The sequence below is a fragment of the Pleurodeles waltl genome, chromosome 1_1 (genome assembly GCF_031143425.1).
Source record: "Pleurodeles waltl isolate 20211129_DDA chromosome 1_1, aPleWal1.hap1.20221129, whole genome shotgun sequence".
Classification (NCBI taxonomy): domain Eukaryota; kingdom Metazoa; phylum Chordata; class Amphibia; order Caudata; family Salamandridae; genus Pleurodeles; species Pleurodeles waltl.
The window spans coordinates 524,647,687-524,672,514 of NC_090436.1; the positions used below are offsets into that span (position 1 = coordinate 524,647,687).

The following is a 24,828-nucleotide window of genomic DNA, read 5'->3' on the forward strand; positions in this document are numbered from 1 at the left end:
GACTTTATTCTTTGCTTTGAAATTATGCTATACTATAATCACATATATTTGCTGTGTACATTGCAGTTGAGAATTACTTTGATATATTTTCCTTTCATTGCTGTGACTATTTTTAAACAAAATTGGGCTAAAAAACACGCTTTCCTCACATTTTGGTGTTGCAAAGTTCTGGAATCTGAGGAGAGCCACAAATTTCCTTCCACTCAGCATTCCCCAAGTCTCCCAATAAAAATGGTACCTCACTTGTGTGGGTAGGCCTAGTGCCCACGACAGGAAATGCTTCAAAACACAACGTGGACACATCACATGTTTCTAATGAAAACTGACGCGTTTTTTGCAAAGTGCCTAGCTGTGGATTTTGGCCTCTAGCTCAGCGGGCACATAGGGAACCTACCAAACCTATACATTATGGAAACTAGACACGTTGGGGAATCCAGAATGGGGTGACTTGTGGGGCTCTCATCAGGTTCTATTACCCAGAATCCTTTGCAAACCTCAAAATTTGGCTAAAAAAAAAAAACACTTTTACTGCACATTTTGGCGATGGAAAGTTCTGGAATCTGAGGGAAGACACAAACTTCTTTCCACCCAGCATTCCCCCTAGCCTTCCGATAAAAATGGTACCTCACTTGTGTGGGTAGTGCCCGTGACAGGAATGGATCACACAATGGTCAATGTTAGTCCTTATATGAAGGTAACTGTTGACCCTGGGGTGAGCCATTCCTGACACAGGCACTAGGTACAGGCACTCAAGTTTTTATCAGGACAGGAGGGAAAACACTATGTGGTAGGAATTTTGTGGATCCCAGCATATTCCTGTAGTTTGTGTGACAGAAATGCAAGACAAAATAGAGTTTTTATTCAACATTTCACCTTTGCAGGGTATTTTGGGTAAGAATACTTTGGGGAATCCACACAAGCCCCACCTCAGTGGACTCCTATGGGTGTCTAGTTTCCATAAATGTCTGGGTTTAGTAGATTTTCCCTACATGGCAGCAAAGCCCAGGGCCAAAAACGCAGGTGCCTGCCTTACAAAACCAGGTTGTTTTGTGATAGATAAATTTGATGTCTCCACAATACGATTTGGGCGGTAAATTTTGGGGCTGAACTAAATTGGGGAGCTCCCACGAGAGCACTCTCTCTGTGCTTGCCGCCACATGCACCTGCTCTCTGGGTTGGGCTAACCCACTATTGTCCCACTGCACAGACTGTGCTTGCGAAGGGACTGCACGACTGTCCTCATCACCTCCCTCAGAATCACTGGATTTTTTTTTAATATGCCCCCGGGGGGATGAGAGCGGCCCATTGTCAAGGGGCTGACCCTTCCCTCCCAAGTGTAATCCCTGGTGTCCAGTGTGGTTTCCCGGCCGTGGATCGCAGCACAGCTACGATCCACAGCCAGAAAACCATTTAAGGAAGGCCTCGTTTGAAAGGGGAGAATCTCCTTTTTCAAACGAGGCCTTCCTGAACGCTGAGGAGGCCCTTTTGGGCCTGATTTCCCCACCGGAGGAGAAAGCGGCCTTACCTCTGCTACTTGCTCCTGTGGGGAAAACAAATTGTGACATCAGCACGCATCGCGGTGCACTTACGTCACAGAGATAGACATGTGTCTCCCAAGAGACTTTTAAATAAAAAAAAATCCCTCCCTGGCGTCGGCCACTGGTCATGACACGCATCAGGGAGGGTGTGTGTGTCCATCGACCAGTGACCGACGCACGCACCAAACAGGTTAAACAAACCAGCTATCTTATTACAAGCACCTGGAACACATCATACCTCATACACATAATTCAAAAGTTGCATAGATCGCCTGGCTATTCTTAGCGATAGATTGCTAAGACCATGTGAGGTAAGGACCTTGGTAAGGGGTTTGTGATCAGTTCTTACTATCACCTTGGATCCCCAGATGAACTGTTTGAAATGCCTTAGACCTCATACGCATCCCCAATGTTTCCCTCTCAGTAACAACATTTTATGACCTAGTAACATTCGGTAGCCCACACTTAACAACACTAAATAGACCAGTGAATAATGAATTATGTATAAGCAGTGCTGGAACAGACCATTGAATAATGAATGAACTAATTAATCAATGTTTGTAAAGTACAGCTACTCACCCATTAGGGTCTCAAGGCGCTGAGGGGGGGGGGGGGGGGCTGGGATTGCGTGTACCGGTGATGTGGGTTAGAAAAGCCATGTCTTCGGTTCCTTCGTGAAGCTGAGGAGGGAGAGGTGTTTTTTCTGATGTGGATGGGTAGGGCGTTCCAGGCGGTGGCAGCGATGTAGGAGGAGCGTCCTCCTGTTCTGGTTTTCCTGATGCGGGGAACTTCTGCAAGAGAGAGCTGGGCTGATCGTAGGGCCCTGTGGGGTACGTGGAAGTTTAGTCGCTGGTTCAGGTAGGCTGGTCCGGTGTTGTGGAGGGCTTTGTGTTCGTGGGTGAGGATCTTGAAAGTGATTCTTTTCTCTATGGGGAGCCAGTGCGGTGTATGTAGGTGTTGCGAGATGTGGCAGTGTCGGGGTAGGTCGAGTATCAGTCTGGTGGCGGCATTCTGGATGCTTTGCAATTTGAGGGTGAGTTTTTTTGTTGATTACGGCATATAGTTGTGTATGGAACATGGAATGTAGGGCTCGTGGGGAGATAGGTGGAATGTGGGCCTCGTGGGTAGAATGCGGGATGTGCGCAAGCAGTACGGCGGTTGGAGAAATGCCGGCACCACGCAATTGAGGTGGCTCTGTACGTTCCTTGAAATAGTGCTAAAACAGTATGAAGATAGTTGATTCTGGTTGTGGTAGCAATTTCTGAGGCAGAACCGGCATCTGGGCCAGTCCCACTAAATCTGCCTGAATGCACCCTTGTGCTGATACAGACTCAGTCAGGAAGGTCAAGAACTTTCAGTTCTCTTTGCTGTAGGACGCTGTAGCCAGAAAGAGACTCAGGCCCTCATTACGAGTGTGACGGTCGATGGCGGTTGACGGCCCTATTATGAACGGTGTAGATGGGCCACGGTCCGACTGCCGGCACCGCCAGGTTGCCGCCTATCGAGAGCCAGGCAGTCTCGGCAGTCGCAATCCGCCAGGGCAGCTCTGCAAGCAGCGCGGTCCTGGGGATTATGAGTCCCCTTTCCGCCAGCCTATGCCTGGCGGTCTCACTGCCATGCAAAGGCTGGCGGAAAGGGGAAGTCGGGCCACTGCACTTGGCAAGGGCAGTGAAGGGGCCCCCATGGACAGCCCTGTTGCGTTTTTCACTGCCCGAATTACGGGCAGTGAATGTGTGATAGGTGTTGACGCACCACAACATTGTCACCAGCTGGATTATGAGCTGGCGTCAAAGTTGTGGTCAGTTTTCCGCTGAGCCAGCAGGCAGAATTGCTGTTTTTGCCTGCTGGCCCCACGGTATACTGGCTGCAGTGATCTCTGCAGCCGCCGCATTAACCACCTGATTTCTCTTACCAGTGTTACACTCTGTAACATAGATATCTGCAGCAGGTATCTAACTTCTTGAGTGATTATTAAATACAGGATATTTGTGGGAAATTAAGAAAGAAAGTATTTTTACTACGTTCTCCCGATTTACTCATTTCACCAGGGGTTTAATTTGCATATATATATATATATATATATATATATATATATATATATATATAATAATAATAATGCACAGCATGATTAGCGTTGAACAGTTCCACGTGACTCTATCACATTTTTATAGTATCTTCCCATTCCCAGCACTGCCTAAAAATGAAAGTTGTGACACTATCCCACGATCAGCCATCACAAATGTAAGCCAGTAGTTGCTTCTCAATAGTTATGTCCTAAAGTAGGCATCAGAAGGCAGTACTGTTCTACAGACACACCTTGCCCCCAGTCTCAGCAGGTTTTGGGGTATTAACTCTGCCCATAAATCGGTCAGAACATACACAGACATGTTAGAGCAAATGATGTGGCAGATGCGAGACAAGCAGACTACTTTTTGCTTCATTTGTTTTTCGAGACGAATATTTTAATAAACGCTGATTTACAATAGTAGCGAGGCACTATAGTAAACAATACAAAAGATACGTCGATATGACCTTACGATTAAAGAAGCACAAGCTGCTTTACACGTACAGTTTGCCGAGACGAGCACGAAGCTCTGTGGTTCAAGCCCACTCTCCTCACACAAACTATTGCTTTAGTCTAACTGCCGACCAGGCTACTAAATACTTACCGGCGGTGCGCGAGCCAGACCCACGAGCGCGCGCACACGCACCAGACTTCTGCAACCAATCCCGTTCCTTCACAACACCCGTGTTCCATTCACTGTTTACCAACTATGCCCGGCGTCAATGACAACCAACCGGAAGCAGTTACCGCTTCCGTAACGTCAACCGACGTGTCGTTCCTGCCCACTACTGCAATCCGAGCGGCTTACAGTGATAAGGGGGAAGGTGGCAGCCACCTTGGAATGGGGGTTTAATGGACCGAATGTTGGAGGAAGCGTTCGCATACGTGATAATTAAATAGCAATACCTTTGGAAAGGGGTTGGTTTGAAATCACAAAGTATACACACGTACGCAGACACGCTAACCGAATCTCGATAATTTATATCTCACTGGGCCTGTTACTTTTAGATACATTTAATTTACTGGACTATGCATTTGTTGATTTTTTAGGGGAATGTAGATATTTACATTTGTATTACCCCTTCCATTAACATTAGACTTCGTGTCACGAAAACCGCTGAAGCCTAGACACTTGTGACTCGGGCAGATGAAGTCCGTTTTCAGTTTCTAAGCCTGTAGTTTGTGTACGTTCAGAGACAGGCTGCTCCATTTCGTAAGAGGGAATATTTATGGTAGATATACAGTTTTAATTAGCCTCACTGTGCAAATTAAATACCGTCCTCACTCTCATGGCATATTGTTTCATAGTCCTTGCTTTGTATCGTGTTGGTTGTCTACTACAGGCTAGTTCTCCTTCCACTTTGCTGTCGGAACCTATTATGATACCTCTTAGGGTGACTTGGTACGGTCCGCGTGGCAGCTCAAACTATGTGGCGGGACTTGGAGAGAAGTGACGGAGGTAGGAGACGGGGAATTGAGTAGCTGGATATATACCCGTAGGTCCCTATCATTTAATCTCAAGCACAGAGTGCTCCAAGTGTGACCAGCCCACACAGATTCTACAATTAGCACGAACCTGTCGGCACCTATACCACACCCATATGTGTCCCTTTTCCGAAGAAAATGCATTTCAGCAAATGGATAGTTTGCCGTTAGCGCCCAATGATACTCTTTGCCAAAAGAACATCGTAAAGAAAAATATTTTAGATTAGACCAACTTTTGCTTAAACCCGTGGGTGTTGGTTATTAATCTTCACAAAATACAACACCTGTACATTGTGCATATAGGTGCAGTGGTGCTACACATGAATGGTTTTATTAAATAGTTTATTGGACACACGCGGTCTGTTAGTTTTGTTTTCATGATGTTAGTTCTTTTCAATTCCACCTAATAGGATACAAGGAAGAATGGCCGATTCACCCCACTCACTTCTTTCTCGGGAATTAATTGATCAACGTGATGTTTGTTCAGGTTCCCAATTTGAGTTCAACACGTACCATATTTCATAAAGCCACTGCAGAGTAGATAGCCTTTGTGAATATCCACAGGTGCGCGTTTTTCTTTGCCCTATTCTGTAGACACCCGCGCAAGTAGGCACTTACAACAAACTCCTTAGTTTACTAACATCGGTCAATTCGAAATAGCGCTGGTACTTGTCATGCTGGTGTCCGGAGAACCTACACCTCTGCTTGGTTAAACAGCTTTTGTAATCCTCATTGTCAAAATCATCACTCTACCCAAGCTACTTCCTCCGATTTAGTCCGGATATCCGCTTTTTGTGCTCAGACTAGTTTGTTCTGGCCCACCCAATAATCCACTGAAGTAGAGTAGCTGTTAGTATTTACATTGATCATTAATCGGCAGCCCCTACATATCTTTTTCACGGCCAATGTAGTGGTGCTCAGTTGATGCCATTCTACAAAGTACTCACTTTTGATTAAAGTGATTATACCTAATAGCAGATACTGCTAATTGGTTTACAGACTACAGCGATTATGTGGTCATACATTATTTAATTTTTTAACAGTTCACGTATTTTTATCTCTTTGCAGCTAAACATATTTGCATTGAGATGGAGGAGCAAGCCCAGAAGCCAACAATTCAGTTGACAGGCTTCAAGAGCAAAGAAAAGGATGCACTCGTTAGATTACTTTTTAAACTTGACTGCACTTTCATTGACACTGAGGTGAGTGAATAATTTCAAGTTTTCCGTTTGACAGAGCTTGTATGAATTATATTCAAGTGAGACCAAGTATTCAAGACCTATATGGACATTGTAATAGTACAGTTTCTGGTCTTAGGACTCGAATTGTGTCACTATTTGGAAGCACATTTTTCAGAAAAAATATTCAATACAAATTTTATTTTTAGTAATGGAGCCAGTATTAGTGCCTCTAAATCCCCTTTTCTTATGAAAGTGTTCCTGGAAGAATAATCAAAGTACAATACATCGCATTATTTTTTTTATGAAGTATATTGTGCCTGCCAGAGAAATCCACATGACGACAGGCTTGAAAGAAATATTTACACAGAATCTTCTCGTGATAATGCTAACTGTGTGTAGGGTGTTCTTAGGGTCTATAACCTGGAGAAAAGGCGAGGAAGTTTTAATAAATATTTCTTGCAGAATTACATGGTAACACTTTCGAATAACAATGGAAAACATGCATTTTGTTGCCACTCGTCGTCTCTGTATAGCAAATCATGGTAGTTCAAGGAATAAGATAACATTTGAACAAGTAATCTTGCACAGATGACTGAAAGGGTGTGCGGCCCTCCAGTCGTGTACTATGCTGCAAGCAGTGCTTTAAATAGGCAGGTACTGTCCGGTACAAACTATCTGTACATCTTTAATTTGAAAGGGAAAGTACCTGCACTTTCACAGGAGCTAACAGGTACTTTAAATTGTGAGTACCCGCACTTCTATTTTTTATTTAAAGCACTGGGCGACAGACATTTCGTTGTCTTTACTTCACCGCAGCATTAAACAGCACAGCAGTTGTTTTTGGAAAGGGAGTGACGGCAAAAGCAGGTATATTGGGGGCATCCCCTGTTGGAAAAAACACATGAGTTAGCGGTTTCACGAAGGTCATCTCCGATTAATTAAAAAAATGGATGTTCGGGGTGGTGCCCTGTACAACAAAAGTGAGAAATGAGGAGGGCGGGCAGCGAGGGTAACCCCAATAACCAAATAAAACATGTTAATGAGGGCACCCCTGCAATGAGTGGATTGCAGAAGCGCTTCCAGGATTTTATTTCAAATTTTGTCTGTCCCTTTCCGCATCACAAAAAAACACAGTACAAACACAAGGGAAAATGGAGAAAGAGTTGCTCTACACAAAAGGGATGCTCTGGCGAAAGATGTGAAATGGAGTACAACGGATACTTCATCTTGAGATGATCACTGACGTAGGGCGTTGGCCAGTGACTTTCCAACAGTGAAATGTCCTTAAACTGACTGAAAGGCTGCTAGGCTAAGACAGAATTAAATTGTTTGAATGGCAGATAGGGCAGCACCTCAAAAACCAAATCATTCACACGACATGCAGTATTTATATTGAGTTTCTAGGTTCAATTATTAATTTTAAGAGATTACACTTTGTCTGTGGAACAGTAGAAATGTTGTCAAAATACATCTGCCCCCTCCATAAACCGCTCCAGCATCTCCCTTTTCATTCCTCTAAAATCTGTTACATTCACCTTCAAAATAAAAAAGTGAGGTTATTAAAACATCTCTGCCTTTCTCTGCCCGCTTCACTTCCTTCTAAGGACCAACTGATCTTGTTTGTTGAAGAGAATGGAAGCTTATCTAGATAAACCCAAGGCTAACCCTGGCCTGAGTAGTAGTTTATCCACCACATTTCTTTTTTCATCTCCTCCTTGCCTTCTTTTCTTTTTTGTCTGTATAAATTGGTAAATTGTCCAACATGCATTAGATAAATCCGATATTTGGTAATCCGTGGATGTCAGATTTTCGTTTTTTAAAGATTGCATATACCTTTTTTTCCAGGTCTTTGGGAGGTGGGATGGGGGCAGAATTGTCTCGGAGTAGATGGCGTAATGGGTTAATACACATGAAGCCCAAAAACATACTGTGATAGCGGAGCTCTTAAACACTGGACGTTCTCCGCTCTATTCCACCTCACAATAACTGAGGTAGCAAATGAAACCGAGAGCAGAGTGTTAAGATGATTCGGGCAGTTAAAGCATCACTGCAAGGAATCTGGGCCACAAAGTCAGAGCAGTCACCCATTCTTTCTGATGGGTATTTATGATCGCAGATGCCTCACCTTTAGACTTTTTCCACCCACCAGACTGGATCCGGAGATTTTTTGCAGCAATGCTTCCTTTGTGCCTGTAGTTCGTGCCATATGGCTCTGTGTGACTTCAGGTCATCCTGAAAGCAAAGTCTCATATATGCATCACCCCTGCAGATTGACATCAGTTCTTTTCTTTGCTCTCTCTTCGATGTGGATCTGGAGCTGCACTACCAAATTTGTTGGTTTTCCGATGACTACAACATTTGTCACATGCAGTGTGCTGGGAAAGTTGTCTTCCATGAAAGCAACAGGATTTAAGGTGTACATTGACGACAAGAAACATATGTCAGCCACTGACTCTCACAAAGTGTTCCTGTGATGCTTGATCTCTGGTCATCACTTGAAGTTGTGTGATAACACTGCAATCAAAGGCAGCCAGGAGCTGGAGGTGAACCTTTACATTGCGTTTGAAACAGAAGTCCTGCTTCATGTGATAGGGTAATTCTCTGTTGAATTCACGAGTTTTGTTCTGCACAAAATCCTGTTCCTACTTGATGTCTACTGGTAAGTTGGAAACACACAATAAGTCAGGAAAATCCAGCTAGATTCATTCAGGGTCGGGTTATTTAAACTGTCAGTTTCTTTTGACTCCAATATGGTCCCAGCATGTCCTGAATTCCCTGGGACGTTATCTACTCCGCAGCAAGCAATAGCTTTCAAGGAGGCTATGCTGCACATTTTCCATATGCTTCACACTCATTGTGTGAATTCGGGCTCCATGGATTTGCAGGGACTTTTAGTTGGACTCATGCCAGTGGGCCTTTTTTTCTCAACACCAGCTGCCCCCTCAGGACCTGTTCCCGGGCCCATACCAAAGCCAGGTGAGGCTTCTATTCTGGCCACAGTGTCCCCACCAGTTCCTTCTGTGCTGATGCTGAATCAGCCTGGTCTGGATCCTATTGCAGCACTGGTTTCTGACCCCAAACTGATGATGGCATGTGACAGGTCTACATTGTACTATGAAATAACCAGCACAAGCACAACCAGCAATTGTACAGCCAGACCTTTAGCTTCAGCCTCTCCCTTGACATCAGTACTTGCAGAAAATAGAAGCCCTCTTTAGCTTCGACTGCCATGAGGTGAATGGACTACCTAATGCCCACCAGGACACTGATGATGACGAGGAGGCGGACAGTCTGCTCCCCCTCTCATTACATTGATAAAGCTCTATATTTAGACTTGATGAATGCCAGGTAACTAGAAACTTCACCAGATATAGAGATGGCTCTCCACATAGTCCACCAGTGGAAGAAAGTGACTTGTTTGCTGTAGTAGTGCAAAGAACAGTACACTTAAATGTGCCTACTCTTGAAACTTAAGTCAATTTATTGGCTGAAATGATTCAACAAGCTTCAACTTCGTCTGAGCCACTAGTCCCATTTAGCTAGGCCCTTACGGACATTCACAAGGCCACTTTAGCTGTGTCTTGTTCACCCCCTCTGTTAAGCTGACCTGTAACCAGAGAACATAGACAAAACTTTGATGAACCTAATTTTTTGACATGACACCCAAAGCATGAAAGTCGTTTGGTGCCGGCATCCACAGTTAAAGTCGATCTAAATGCTTTTCCTTCGAACCTTCTCCCTGCCCCTCCTGTGTGGGGAAGGATTCGAAATATATCAATACTTTTGACAAAAAAATGTTTTCCTCAGCTAACCTGGCATTACCCTATTTGCATATGATGTGCCTTCTCGGCAGGTACACCCATACATTTTGGAGGACCTCATTAACTCACAGGCCCAAACGATTCAAAACAGACAGGATGTGTCAAAGGTAGTGCAGCTCCAGGCATGGATACCACCTACCTCGTAGTACGTGCTGTTGGCACCATTGTAGTGCTGAGAAGGCACACCAGGGACCCAACCGTACTAGTATCTGAAAAGTGACCAACATTACATACTCCATGTCATTACCATGTGACTGATTACCAAACTTATCACCATAATGGAATCACAGGATGGCTAGCTGAAAGTATCTTGCAAAAATCTGCACAGCTTTTGCCCTCAAGAAGTTCTTTAGTGTTAAAAAGAAACAAAACGTTTTGGCTATTATGTGCTTTTGTAATTTGACGAAGAATGAAAAGGAATTTTAATTGGACACTTGGATCGTGGTCAGTTAATTGTATTTTTGAGTCTGCTCACCTTTAATTGTATTTATGGATGTTCAAGGGATGTCTAAGCATACCTATATGGACATGTTCTTTGATGGGTCTGGACTGTTCAGAGAGAAGCGTGACTCGGCTTTCCTTTGATTCAAAGATAGTTATGCCACTGCTCGATCCTTAGGGTTATTGTTAGCCAGCCTGACAGTTGTATAGAAAGTTTACGGGTCATTGCAGAGGACCAGCTTACCAGAAGCATCGGCCTTTTTCTGCTGGTGCAGCAGCAAGCTTAGGCTGTTTAGGGCAAGAGGCTTGTTCGCTGCCGAGATTGTTTACACCTGGGGAAAGCTTTCTTTCAGCTGTTTTTCCTCTGCTGCAAAGTCTCCTAAGCCACTTTGATTTTCCCTCACAGATCCACAACCAGCTGGTAGAGTGCAAAATATGAGATTTCCTCCCCAGGTGGAAATACAGCACGTCAGACTGATGGGCTATACTCATTGTTAAAAAGGGCCACACATTCCCTCCATGCAACACTCTACTGTCTTGTTTGAAAGGTGCCTTCAAGCTGGTGCCGGATAATTCCTTGTGCCGAAGAAGTCAGAGATCTCTGGCTTACACTGAACCTACCAACCACTGAATGTCTTTCTGCGAAGGACAAATTCAAAAGGGTCACTCTGGCTCAGATTCTATCTGCTGTGGATTCAGGGTATGCATGTTGTCAAATACCCCTCCTGCCGTACCACAAACACTATCTGCACTTCACTGTGTAGTTAGCACAACAAATTGAAAGTGATCTAATATTCGATCTTACCTCAGTTCATTGGGTTGTTACACAAGTGATGACTTTGGTGACAGCTTAACTTCAGAGGTTGGGGTTACATATATTCCTGCACCTTGATGACTGACTAATATAAGGGCAGGGGCGGGGTGCCGCAGTCAGCCACAGACCAATTCCAGAAAACAGCCAGGCTTTTGAACTTACAGGTGTTTTTCAGTCCTGCCTAAGCCTTACATAGAGGATTCCTTTCATAGGGCATGTCTTGGACACAGAAGCGTTGAAGGACTTTCCACCACCGCAGTGAGTCTGGAACATGTAGGATATCAACCTGACATTTTTAGCTCAGTCCTGGGTCTTGGTGAGGGTGGTTCTGAGATTTCTTAGGCTACCAGCCTCTTGTGACCTCTTTGTCCCGTGCAACTGATGGCACATGCAGATCCTGCAGTTGAGCGTAAGATTTGAGTTGGCCTAACTCCAGAGTTGCCTCTCCAAATCGGTCCATATCGCATAACAGACAGCTCAGGACTGCATGTGGTGGCAGAAGAGCGCCCACCTGGCAATTGGCTATTCCTCTCTGCACTAGATGTCACAGTTGTGAAGAATGCATTGTTAGTGGGCTGGCGAGGTGGAGCAAACAGAGGTGGGCACCCCGGGACATAGCAGGAGCTGGCGGTCACCAGGGTCATTAACAACTTTACAAGATGGGCTGAATGCACCCCCCTCCAACAATCAATAGCCCTGGATCGGTGGTGATCTCCTGCGGCCGGAGGGTCCACAACAGACCCCCTTTACTTTTGTTATAGTCACAGGGAGGTGGCGGTCCCTGGGGCTGCGTGCCCCCTCCCTCAGCATTGTAGTAGGCTTTAACCCGGGAAGTTGGTGGTCCCCAGGGCTGCGGGGGGGGGTCGCCCGGCCCACCCCACCCCACCCCACCCCAATCTATTTGAAAAGTGCCCCAGGGAGGTGGTGGGCTGTGGGGGTGGGGATGGGCGCCCCCCCCCATCTATTTGAAAAGTGCCACAGGGAAGCGGTGGTCACTGGGGATGCAGGGGGGGGGCCGGAGCGGCGCAGCGCATCCCCCTCCCACAAACCCTCTAGATAGAAATTGTGAATGCCCTCGGGACCTGGCCTGCTGAGGGCTTGTAAAATACAAGCATGGAAGTCTGGACTTATTTATTTTTGTAATTTCTTTCCGTGAAATTGCTGCGTTGCGAAATCACAGCAAAAATTAAAAGAAAAGTATTTTCTTCGCATTTGGTGGGGAGGGGGTCCCTCTGGAAAGCCAGCAACAGAGCTAACGGGTCAGGTTAACTCGACCCTGGTCCCTTGTCTTTTTTTACTTCACTTCTTTTGTGGGACTCTGCTGAAGCAGAGTCCCAAAATGGCTGAAAGCACTGCCTGGTTGAAATGTTGGCAGCTAATCAAAGATGTGCATTTCCCTGCACAAGCTCGGTATTATTCGCGAATACATTGTGAAGGACCCACATCCCTAGATATCCAAATTTATTTTGCCCTTAGTATCTCAAAAACTACTGAATGGATTTACACCAAATAAGGGAAAGCACAATCAGCTTACCTAAAGCTAGCTTTCTGCCAAATTTGGTGTAATTCCATCCAGTGGTTCGGGCTGTAGTAGTTTTCAACAAACCTATGGAAATTAGCATGGTATACACAATTTGTTTGACCCCCTCCCCACCTATTTTTCTCGCCACCCACTTGATGAATCACCCCGAAACATTCTGTACACAACAAGAATCACTGGTACACTTTTTTTTTGGAAAATCTTGTGAAGATTTGTCAAATGGTGCCAAAGATATAGGCAAGTCAAAAAATGGTTTTTCTATGGAAACATGGTCCTATCTATAACTACCTAGTGGTGACTGCCATTAGATAATGTATATATTATTATTGTTATTATTATTATATATATGTGTGTGTGTGTGTATGTGTGTGTATATATATATATATATATATATATATATATATATCTACATATATGTAGAGAGATAGATTGATAAAATATGTATGCATATTTTTACTTGCCTGTATCTTTGGCACAGTTTGATGAATCTTCATGAAATTTTCCAAACAGAGTGTTCCCGGGAATCTTGTTGTACATGGGAAGTTTCGGGGTGATCCATCAAGCAGGGACTGAGAAAACAGGGGGGGGGGGGGGGGAATGGGGGGAGGAGGGGGAATCGTGTGTTTCCCCTTATTATTCCCATAGGGACTTTGAACACGACAACAGCTGGACGGAATTAAACCAAATTTGGAAGAAAGGTAGCTTTTGGTCCAGAAAGAAGCCTTTTTGTTACTGGGTGTAAATCCATTCAATAGATATAGACTATATTAAAAGAACACTAAATATGTAAATCGGGAGGCGAGAAGGTTTCGCAAATACTCCTCATCTTGTGCAGAGATCTAATTGGCTGCCAACACGTCAACCAGGAAGTGTTGGCAGCCATTTTGAGACTCGGCTTCAGCTGAGTCCCAAAAAAAAAAAAAAGGAAAAGGGGTAGAGTACTGTTACCCTACCTCTCTAGCCTTGGTGCAGGAGTCCCCCAGGAACCCCTCCAAGGCTTACGGGTATTTCTTTTTTAAAATCACAATGAAAATTGCGCGGATCCGCAAATTTTGCTGTTTTAAAAAAAATAAAGCAAGTGCAATCTCCCGCATTTGCTTATATTTTTGCCCCTGGGTGGGCCGGGTTCCAGGAGCATTGGGGGGTGAAAAAAGGAGGGGGGCGCATGGGACACCCCTCCTAGGGCTTCCCAAAGCTCTGGAGACCACCATTTTCTGGGGCAAAACATTTATTTTTAATGGGGGGGGCCCCATACGGCCTTCCCTGATGCCTCGCGATCTGCCCCCTCCAAGGGGCTAAATTAAACATTGGCATGGTCGGTGCGCCCCCCCCACCTCGTGGAGCCAATTATAGACCTGGACTGCCGCCTCTCAGGGCTGGGTCCTGCTATGTCCTGCGGTGCCCACCCCCAGGACACAGCTGTTTGCTCTGACTTGACAGAGGCTTTGACAGCACCCACCAAGTCTGAGCAAACACTCCACTTCCAGCTGGGGGATAGCTGTCAAAGTGCTCTCGTCCGCTGGAAGCGGAGGTTTGATCTGTTTCCCTGCCCGCAGAGATGTGGGTAGGAAAAGAGATGAAACGATTGCTCTTGCACACAGGGAGCTGCATGTTTAGCAGCTCCCTGTGTGCAATAGCAATGCCGGCTCCGCAGGAGGCAGGGAGCCGGCTGGGAACACAGGGGCCTTGAGGCTCCCCCACACTCCCATTGCACACTGGGTGCCTGGGGCCCCCCAGGAGACATGGCCGAGCCCCAAGGGATGGGGTCCCCAGGTCCGAAATTGGCCTGGGGAAGAGGGCTGCGTGGCCCTCTTCCCTATTAAATCAGGGCCAGACCCCAGGAATGTGGCTCCCGGGGCCAAAATCAGCCCAGGTAGGAGGGGCCACTCCATTTGTTTATGGCCGGACCCTGGGGAATAGGGTCCCCTTGGCAGAGATCTGCCACCTTCTTCTATTAAGTTTGTTTACTCAGCAATTGCTAATTGAAAAAGGACCTGAAACCCTTTGTGGAGATGAATGCATTGCTGATCTATTGGAGTGCAATCTAAATGTGACTGTGACGAGTGGGTTCTTTCTTGTCCTCTCCGGGTCAGAGCAGAGTCCATGGTTCTAGCATTAAATTGCTACAAGTATGAAAATGTGCATATCACCTGTCGGCTCCGTCTGCTTGGCCCCGCACCATCCACCTTAATAGTATGTAAATATCTTCCCCCCCTTTTACCAGGATGCCCCCAGTGTGTTTGCCGCCGGTTTTAATAGCATGTTTTTGATGCAGTGGGATACGAGGACATCTCCACAAAACAATGAGGCACTTACGTCATTTAGATAACGGGAAGGACCCTTGTTGTGCAGAGATTTACGTCTTTGTAGTCTTGCTGGCCTCTGTATAGGAGGATTCATGTTATCACATGTTTCTAGATAGAGGCACCAGGAATAATTTTATTGCCAAAACGCACACAAGGTCACTGGTGACATTTCCTTGTGTGCCATACGTAGCTGTAGTGTAGAATACGTTCTGGACATTTACCCAATGAGGCAGAAAGAACTCCACTTGGGTAGATATTTTGTGCAAAACTGTGGACTCTTGTTGGATAAAAGGGCAGGGGAGGTTCCTTTGAGCTCGACTCACTCACACAGCTACTGACACACCCACTCAGACACTCATACACCCACTCACAGGTGCACTCAGACTCATGTACTGAGTCACAGACCCAGTCAGACACTCACTCACAGACCCACTTAGACCCTCATGCACCAACTTACAGACCCTCTCAGACATTCACACACCCACTCACAGACCCACTGAGGTACTCATGCACACACCCACTCAGAGACTTACATGTGCTGGGTTGGGTGGTTATAGAGGGTTGGCTGCAGTGCCTCACCTGTGACCAACCCCTGCCATGCAAGGCCGAAGTGACGCGGGGTTGGGTTGTATGGTTATAGGGGGTTGGCCACAGGGCCAACCCCCCCGCCGTGAGCAGCAAAGGCTGTGCGCAGCGGTGGTGGGATTAATGTATAGTAATTAAAATTACTTTAGGTAAAAAAAAAATGAAATTTAATGAAAAAAACAAAGGGTTACATGGAAGTTATAGCTAGGAAATAGAATAAAAAAAAACATAGAAATTCACTTAAAAAATAAAGGTTACAGGGACATAGTTAGGATCTGAATTTGCTGTCACAAAACCATCGAAATTCAGCAGTTATGGTTAGGTCAAGTAACTATAACTCATATAAATATATACATTACAGTGTGGAAGGACTTGGTCTCAGAAGCCTCAAACATTTCTCTTAATCTTTTGCAAAGCCTTTGCCTTCATATTTTAAAGTATCTGCTGTTTTGTGTGGCACTCAACTCTGGGCTACCAAAAAGTGGTGTCAGTGGGAAAGGGAAGTTAGTGAGGCAGCTCTTCAAAGACACAACATCACATGCTTGCAGTATAGCTCCTGGGACTGGGGGAAAGGAGAGACCCCCAAACCATATCTTTCTTTAACATTCATGGAACTTGCCATCTGTACTGCCCAGCCATGGTTTGGTCCATAAAGCACCAATTGTGTCCAGATTCTGACTGACCATGTTCTGCCATGTACCTGAGCTGGCAGAATATTTGAAAGGCCCACACAACCAACCTTGTTTGATTTTTGATGGGTGGAGGATGCTATTCTGTGCTTTTCTCCTGCCCATATACCTTTTCTATTAAGCTTTACAGTTTGCATGGTGTTGTTGTTGTGATTTGAATTTATGACTGGGCATAGCATGTGAGGAAGAGAGTTCATAAGATGGAAGCTTTTTGGGCTGTCCTTCATGTCTTTGTCCATCCCATTGAGCATTTCCTGTTTACCATTGCTCCTTGTATTCTTCCGCGAATGTTCTCTCTCTTTAAACAAGCCCCCAATTCGTGTTCTTAGCTTGTCACATTTGCTGTACATTCAGAGACAGAGGTCAAATGTCAGACTATTTTCTGAGAGAGCTTGGTGTTTACTCTTCTTTCTCTTACTTCAAAGTGAGAGGATTTATGTGACAAGCTTACTGTGAAAGTATATGCGACAATCTTGTTGTACAAGGAAAGGCTTTTCTGTAGCATACAAAAAATGTGAATGTCTGTAAATTAACTGTGCAGGAATTTAAGAATATATCTGAATTACAAACACACAAATGAAGCACATTTTTTTGAAATTCTGAAGTGTGGTGGAAACAAATACTTTAGGTCGATCAAAACAAATAATGACACTAATTGATGATATTTCCACAAATTATTGTTTGTGCTCTGTATATTTTTAACAGTAAAACTGTATGTCTGCTCAAATATAATGGTCATTTCAATTGAAAATGTGTTGTCTGTAGTGGCAGTGCGCTACCACACAATGCACACTCCACTTAAAGCCATCTCCACTCTACTCTGCACCACTCCATGCCACTCTATTCTACTCTGCACCACTGCACTCTACGCCATTCCATTTTACCCTACTCCATTCTCTGTCATTGCACTCTTCTCTACTCTGTACCACTCCAGTGTATGCCACTTCCCTCTATGCCTTTCTACTCTACTTTGCAACACTCTACTTTATGGCAATGCACTCTATGCCACTCTACTCTGCACCATTGCCCTCTTCACCACTACACGTTATATCACTCCAGTCTAGGGCACACCACTCTGCTCTGTGTCGTTCCACTCTACTTTTCAAGAGTTAGGTCGCTCCCCCTGCCGCTGCAGCCCCTCCAGGTTCCTGAGTTCCTGAGACCCACCTCACAGTAAGTACCCCCCCACCTCCCAGCCCCTCGCTCTGCCCCGCGCTACTCACCCTCTCTCCTGCTCCTGCTTCTTTTCTTCTTTTCTTCTTCTCTGTTCTTCTGTTCTTTCTCCTCGCTCCTCATCTGTAATCTTCTTCTGTACTCTTCTTTTCCCCGTCTTCACTCTTCTTCTCTTCTTCCTCATCTTCTTCTGTGGTCTTCTGCCCTCTGTTCTTCGTTTTCTGTATCTTCTTCTGTGTTCTTCCGTTCTTCCGGTCTTCCTTTCTTCTCTCCTTCCGGTCTTATGGTCTTCTGTTCTTCTGTTCTTCCGGTCTTCTGGTCTTCTGTCTTCTATCTTCTGCCTTCGGCTCTTCTGCCTCCTCCGTCCTTTTCTCCCCGCGCCTGCCCTCCTGCTCCTGCCCCATCCCCCTCCCTCACTCGCATCCCCCTCTCTATCTCCCCTATCTAACCCGTTCACTATCTACCTCCCTCACTCCTCCTATCTACCTATCTCTCTATCTCTCTATCCCACTATCTAACTCCCTCACTCTCCACCTCCTCCTATCTTCCTATCTCTCTATCTATTTCCCTATCTATCGATTTCCCTATCTATCTATTTTCTCTATTTCTCTATCTCTCCCCCCCTCCCACCACCCCCTCTATTACCTATCTTCCTATCCTCTCACTCTACCTCTCACCCTCACCCACCTCTACAACCCCCCCTCCCCTATCTTCACAACCCTACTCCTATCTTTCTCCCTAATCTCCTAAACCTCCTAACACTCACCCCCCTCCACCCTTAAACGCCCCTCCCCCAGCTCTTCTCACTCTACCTGTCCCCCCCCTCCCTCGCGCTTTCCCGCCGCGACCTCCTGCATGCCCCCACCCCCCAGCTCCCATTCGCCCCCAGCTGACCCCTCCCCCCCTCCTACCTCATATGGCGGCCGCTGCGCGACAGTGGTAGCGACCCTTGACCCAAGGGTAGGTCGCTCCCCCTGCCGCTGCAGCCCCTCCAGGTTCCTGAGTTCCTGAGACCCACCTCACAGTAAGTACCCCCCACCTCCCAGCCCCTCGCTCTGCCCCGCGCTACTCACCCTCTCTCCTGCTCCTGCTTCTTTTCTTCTTTTCTTCTTCTCTGTTCTTCTGTTCTTCCTCCTCGCTCCTCGTCTGTAATCTTCTGTACTCTTCTTTTCCCCGTCTTCACTCTTCTTCTCTTCTTCCTCATCTTCTTCTGTGGTCTTCTGCCCTCTGTTCTTCGTTTTCTGTATCTTCTTCTGTGTTCTTCTGTGTTCTTCCGGTCTTCCTTTCTTCTCTCCTTCCGGTCTTCCGGTCTTCCGGTCTTCCGGTCTTCCGGTCTTCTGGTCTTCTGGTCTTCCGGTCTTCTGGTCTTCCGTTCTTCTGGTCTTCTGTTCTTCTGTTCTTCCGGTCTTCTGGTCTTCTGTCTTCTATCTTCTGCCTTCGGCTCTTCTGCCTCCTCCGTCCTCTTCTCCCCGCGCCTGCCCTCCTGCTCCTGCCCCATCCCCCTCCCTCACTCGCATCCCCCTCTATCTCCCCTATCTAACCCGTTCACTATCTACCTCCCTCACTCCTCCTATCTACCTATCTCTCTATCTCTCTATCCCACTATCTAACTCCCTCACTCTCCACCTCCTCCTATCTTCCTATCTCTCTGTCTATTTCCCTATCTATCGATTTCCCTATCTATCTATTTTCTCTATCTATTTCTCTATCTCTCCCCCCCTCCCACCACCCCCTCTATTACCTATCTTCCTATCCTCTCACTCTACCTCTCACCCACCTCTACAACCCCCCCTCCCCTATCTTCACAACCCTACTCCTATCTTTCTCCCTAATCTCCTAAACCTCCTAACACTCACCCCCCTCCACCCTTAAACCCCCCTCCCCCAGCACTTCTCACTCTACCTGTCCCCCCCTCCCTCGCGCTTTCCCGCCACGACCTCCTGCGCGCCCCGCCCCCCAGCTCCCATTTGCCCCCAGCTGACCCCTCCCCCCCTCCTACCTCATATGGCGGCCGCTGCGCGACAGTGGTAGCGACCCTTGACCCAAGGGTAGGTCGCTCCCCCTGCCGCTGCAGCCCCTCCAGGTTCCTGAGTTCCTGAGACCCACCTCACAGTAAGTACCCCCCCACCTCCCAGCCCCTCGCTCTGCCCCGCGCTACTCACCCTCTCTCCTGCTTCTTTTCTTCTTCTCTGTTCTTCTGTTCTTCCTCCTCGCTCCTCGTCTGTAATCTTCTTCTGTACTCTTCTTTTCCCCGTCTTCACTCTTCTTCCTCATCTTCTTCGGTGGTCTTCTGCCCTCTGTTCTTCGTTTTCTGTATCTTCTTCTGTGTTCTTCTGTGTTCTTCTGTGTTCTTCTGTTCTTCCGGTCTTCCTTTCTTCTCTCCTTCTGGTCTTCTGTCTTCTATCTTCTGCCTTCGGCTCTTCTGCCTCCTCCGTCCTCTTCTCCCCGCGCCTGCCCTCCTGCTCCTGCCCCATCCCCCTCCCTCACTCGCATCCCCCTCTCTATCTCCCCTATCTAACCCGTTCACTATCTACCTCCCTCACTCCTCCTATCTACCTATCTCTCTATCCCACTATCTAACTCCCTCACTCTCCACCTCCTCCTATCTTCCTATCTCTCTATCGATTTCCCTATCTATCTATTTTCTCTATTTCTCTATCTCTCCCCCCCACCACCCCCTCTATTACCTATCTTCCTATCCTCTCACTCTACCTCTCACCCCCCTCCACCTCTACAACCCCCCTCCACTATCTTCACAACCCTACTTCTATCTTTCTCCCTAATCTCCTAAACCTCCTAACACTCACCCCCCTCCACCCTTAAACCCCCTCCCCCAGCTCTTCTCACTCTACCTGTCCCCCCCTCCCTCGCGCTTTCCCGCCGCGACCTCCTGCACGCCCCCGCCCCCCAGCTCCCATTCGCCCCCAGCTGACCCCTCCCCCCCTCCTACCTCATATGGCGGCCGCGCCAGAGGCAAGCCCGTCTGCGCCCGTCCGCGTCTGTCCCGCGCCCAGCGCCACGACCCCTGGTCCGCAGCTCTCCCAAGCCCCGCTGATCCGCTACGACCCCACCACCCTCCACGCCCTCAACCCAGGGCGCTCCAACACCTGCTTCCAAGCTCACCCCAAACGCACCCATGGACCCTTCGCCTGCAACTCCTGCAAACGCATCTTCCACAACGCAACAACCACGACCACAAGCCCACGCGCCATCAACCACCTCAAGTGCATCCTAGTCAACGCTCGCTCCGTCCACAAACACGCCGTTGAACTCTGGGACCTCCTGGACTCCATAGCACCGGACGTCGCCTTCATCACAGAGACCTGGATGAACGCCTCCTCTGCTCCAGACATCGCCACCGCCATCCCCGAAGGCTACAAGATCTCCAGGAAAGACCGCACCAACCAAGCAGGAGGAGGTATCGCCATCGTCTTCAAAGACTCCATCAGCGTCACCACCTCCACCGAGGACACCCCTCTCGCCGCGGAACACCTGCATTTTCAGATTCGCACCGACCCGAGGACCACCCTCAGAGGATCCCTCGTCAACCGTCCTCCCGGGCCACGCGCCCCTTTCTGCGACGCCATCGCCGACTTCATCTCCCCACACGCCCTCGCCTCTCCGGACTACATCCTCCTAGGCGACCTCAACTTCCATCTGGAACAAAACAACGACCCCAACACCACCACCCTGCTCGACAACCTTGCCAACCTCGGCCTCAAACAACTGGTGAACACCGCCACCCACATCGCCGGACACACGCTCGACCCCATCTTCTCCGCCAGCAAACACGTCTTCTTCAGCCACGCCTCCGCCCTACACTGGACCGACCACAGCTGCGTCCACTTCACATTCCGACGCGAGACCCGCCACCTCCGCACCCAACCCATCCCTCGTCGACAGTGGAACAAGATCCCCGAAGAGCAACTCTTCTCCGCACTCGCCGCCAACCAACCCACCCTCACCACGACCCCAACGACGCAGCCCTCAACCTCACAAACTGGATCTCCAACTGCGCAGACATCCTTGCTCCCCTCAAACGCACGCATCGACAGACCAACACCAAAAAACCTCTCTGGTTCTCTGACACCCTCAAAGAATCAAAGAAAACTTGTCGCGCCTTTGAGAAAGCCTGGCGCAAGGACCACACCGCTGACAACATGACCGCCTTCAGTAGCGCTACCCGCGAACACCACCACCTGATCCGCGCTGCCAAAAGGAACTTTTTCACCGACAGACTGGACAAAAACAGACACAACAGCAGAGAACTCTTCAGCATCATCAAGGAGTTCTCCAACCCCAGCGCCGTCACGCCCTCACAGGATTTGTGCGAATCCCTCGCCACTTTCTTCCATCGCAAGATTAGCAACCTCCACGACAGCTTCGGACACCAGACCCAACCAAACACCACCGAACCGGCATCCACGGCCATCACCCTCAACAACTGGACCCACATCAACACGGAAGAAACCAAATCCATCATGAACTCTATCCACTCCGGCGCCCCTTCGGACCCCTGCCCGCACTTCATCTTTAACAAAGCCGACGACATCATCGCCCCGCACCTCCAGACCGTCATCAACTCTTCTTTTTCTTCTGCTACCTTCCCCGAATGCTGGAAACACGCCGAAGTCAACGCCCTACTAAAGAAACCTACGGCTGACCCGTGCGACCTGAAAAACTTCCGCCCCATCTCTCTTCTGCCTTTCCCAGCCAAAGTAATAGAGAAGGACGTCGCAGATTGGATAAGGCTCAGCCGCCTAAAGCTGAACTCTGAAAAAACGGAAGTCCTCATCCTCGGCAACACCCCGTCCGCCTGGGACGACTCCTGGTGGCCCACGGCCCTCGGCACCGCACCGACCCCCACAGACCACGCCCGCAACCTCGGCTTCATCTTGGACCCTCTTCTCACCATGACCAAGCAAGTCAACGCCGTGTCCTCCGCCTGCTTCCTCACCCTCTGCATGCTCCGCAAGATCTTCTGCTGGATCCCCGCTGACACCAGAAAAACCGTGACCCACGCCCTCGTCACGAGCCGCCTGGACTACGGCAACACCCTCTACGCCGGGACCACAGTCAAACTCCAAAATCGCCTGCAACGCATTCAAAACGCCTCGGCCCGCCTCATCCTCGACATACCCCGCAGCAGCCACATCTCCGCACACCTGAGACACCTGCATTGGCTCCCAGTCAGCAAAAGGATCACCTTCCGACTTCTCACCCACGCACACAAAGCCCTCCACGACAAGGGACCGGAATACCTCAACAGACGCCTCAGCTTCTACATCCCCACCCGCCTCCTCCGCTCCTCTGGCCTCGCACTCGCTGCTGTCCCTCGCATCCGCCGCTCCACGGCTGGTGGGAGATCTTTCTCCTTCCTGGCGGCCAAGACCTGGAACTCCCTCCCCACCAGCCTCAGGACCACCCAGGACCACTCCGCTTTCCGGAGACTCCTAAAGACCTGGCTGTTCGAGCAGCGATAACCCCCCCTTTTTCCCCTAGCGCCTTGAGACCCGCACGGGTGAGTAGCGCGCTTTATAAATGTTAATGATTTGATTAATGATTCAACACTGCACTCTGTGCCATTGCATTCTACGTCATTTAACACTATGCCAATGCACTCTGCTCTCTACCACTCCAATCTATGCCATTCCAGTGTACGCCACTAATTTACTCTGCACCACTGCATCCTATGCCTCTGCACCACTCCACGTCACTCCACTCTGCGTAACTGCAGTCTACTCGGAACCTCTCCACTCTATGCCACTCTACTTTGCAACACTGCTACCTCATTCTACACCAATACACTTTATGCCAATGCATTCTGCTTTGTACCACTCCATTCTACACCACTTTAGTCTACTCTGCACCACTGCATTCTACACCACTTCACTCCTCTCTCAACCTCTCCATTCTAAGCCACACCACTGTATTCCACTGCACTATAAGCCACTTCACTACATGCCCTCTACTTTGCACCACTCTACTTTATGCCAATGCACTCTATGCCATTTTCCTTTTCTTTGCACCACTGCACTCTTCGCCACTGCACTCTACACCACTCCAGTCTAGTCTGCACCACTCCAATCTATGCCACTCTACTCCTCTCTACTTTGCAGCACTGCATTGCACACCAATACACTACACCAATGCACTCTACTGTGTACCACTCCACTCTACCCCAATCCACTCTAATCTACTGTGCACCACTCCCTTGTGCGCTGTGAAACTCCACTGTACGCCACTGCACTCTACTCCACTCTGGCCACTCTACTCTATGCCAATTTATTCTGCAACACTGCACTCTATGCCACTGCATTTTGTGCCAATGCAGGCTATGCCAATACACTCTGCTCTAAATCATTCCACTTTATGCCGCTTCACTATACACCTCTTTAATCTAATCTACACACCACTTTAATCTACTCTACACCGCTGCACAGTAAGCCACTCTACCCCACTCTGCTCTGTGCCACTGCACTATACTGTGCACCACTCCACTCTACATCACTTCACTCTACTCTGAAACAATATACTCTAGGCCATTGCACTTTTACGCCATTATGCTCTGTGTTACTCCACTCTGTGCCACTCCACTCTATGCTGTACCACTCCACTGTACACCATTGCACTCTACTCCGCTCTACACTACCTTACTCTACGCCACTCTACATCAGACCACTGCACTCTGTGCCACTCTTCCCTGCACCTTCGCACTCTACCCTACTATACTCTATTCTGTGAAACTCTACTATGCGCAACAGCACTCTACGCCACTCTGTTCTACTCTGCACCACTCTAATCGGCACCACTCTTCTATACTCTGCATCACTCTACGCTACTGCACTCTACGCCAATGACCGCTGCGCCACTCTACACCACTGCACTCTAAAACTCTACTCTGCAACACTGTACTCTCCACCACTGAACTATAAACCACTTTACTCTGCACCACTGTACTGCACTGTATGCCAGTGCAATCTACACCACTACTCTGCAGCACACCACTCTGTGCCACTGCACTCTACTGTGCGCTGCAATGCTCTACTCTAAGCAACTACACTTTATGCCACTCTACTCTGCTCTTCACCAGTCTGCTCTATGCCACTGCATTCTACGCGCTCTACTGTGCACCACCGTATGCCACTGCAATCAGTGCCACTCTACTCTACAGTGCACCACTGGGCTTT

General features: G+C 48.0%; 2 protein-coding genes across 5 annotated transcripts in view; one reads left to right on the forward strand and one right to left on the reverse strand.

Annotated features, from left to right (window-relative positions):
- The window catches only part of KIAA0825 (KIAA0825 ortholog), a 2,111,807-nt gene extending 2,107,477 nt beyond the window's left edge, over positions 1–4,330 (reverse strand). For both annotated transcript variants that reach the window (XM_069225418.1, XM_069225426.1), the window contains exon 1: positions 4,208–4,330. The gene's annotated coding sequence lies outside the window, so the exon portion shown is untranslated. The remainder of the gene's footprint in view (positions 1–4,207) is intronic.
- Positions 4,331–4,983: 653 nt separating this feature from the next.
- SLF1 (SMC5-SMC6 complex localization factor 1) overlaps positions 4,984–24,828 on the forward strand; it is a 673,081-nt gene continuing 653,236 nt past the window's right edge. For 2 of the 3 annotated variants that reach the window (XM_069225438.1, XM_069225455.1), the window contains exons 1-2: positions 4,984–5,062; positions 6,157–6,290. In XM_069225438.1, coding sequence (XP_069081539.1) covers positions 5,032–5,062; positions 6,157–6,290 — 165 coding nt within the window. In that variant the 5' untranslated portion in view covers positions 4,984–5,031. Of the gene's footprint in view, positions 5,100–6,156; positions 6,291–24,828 lie in introns of all 3 variants that reach the window. The other variant, XM_069225447.1, reaches the window with a different exon arrangement.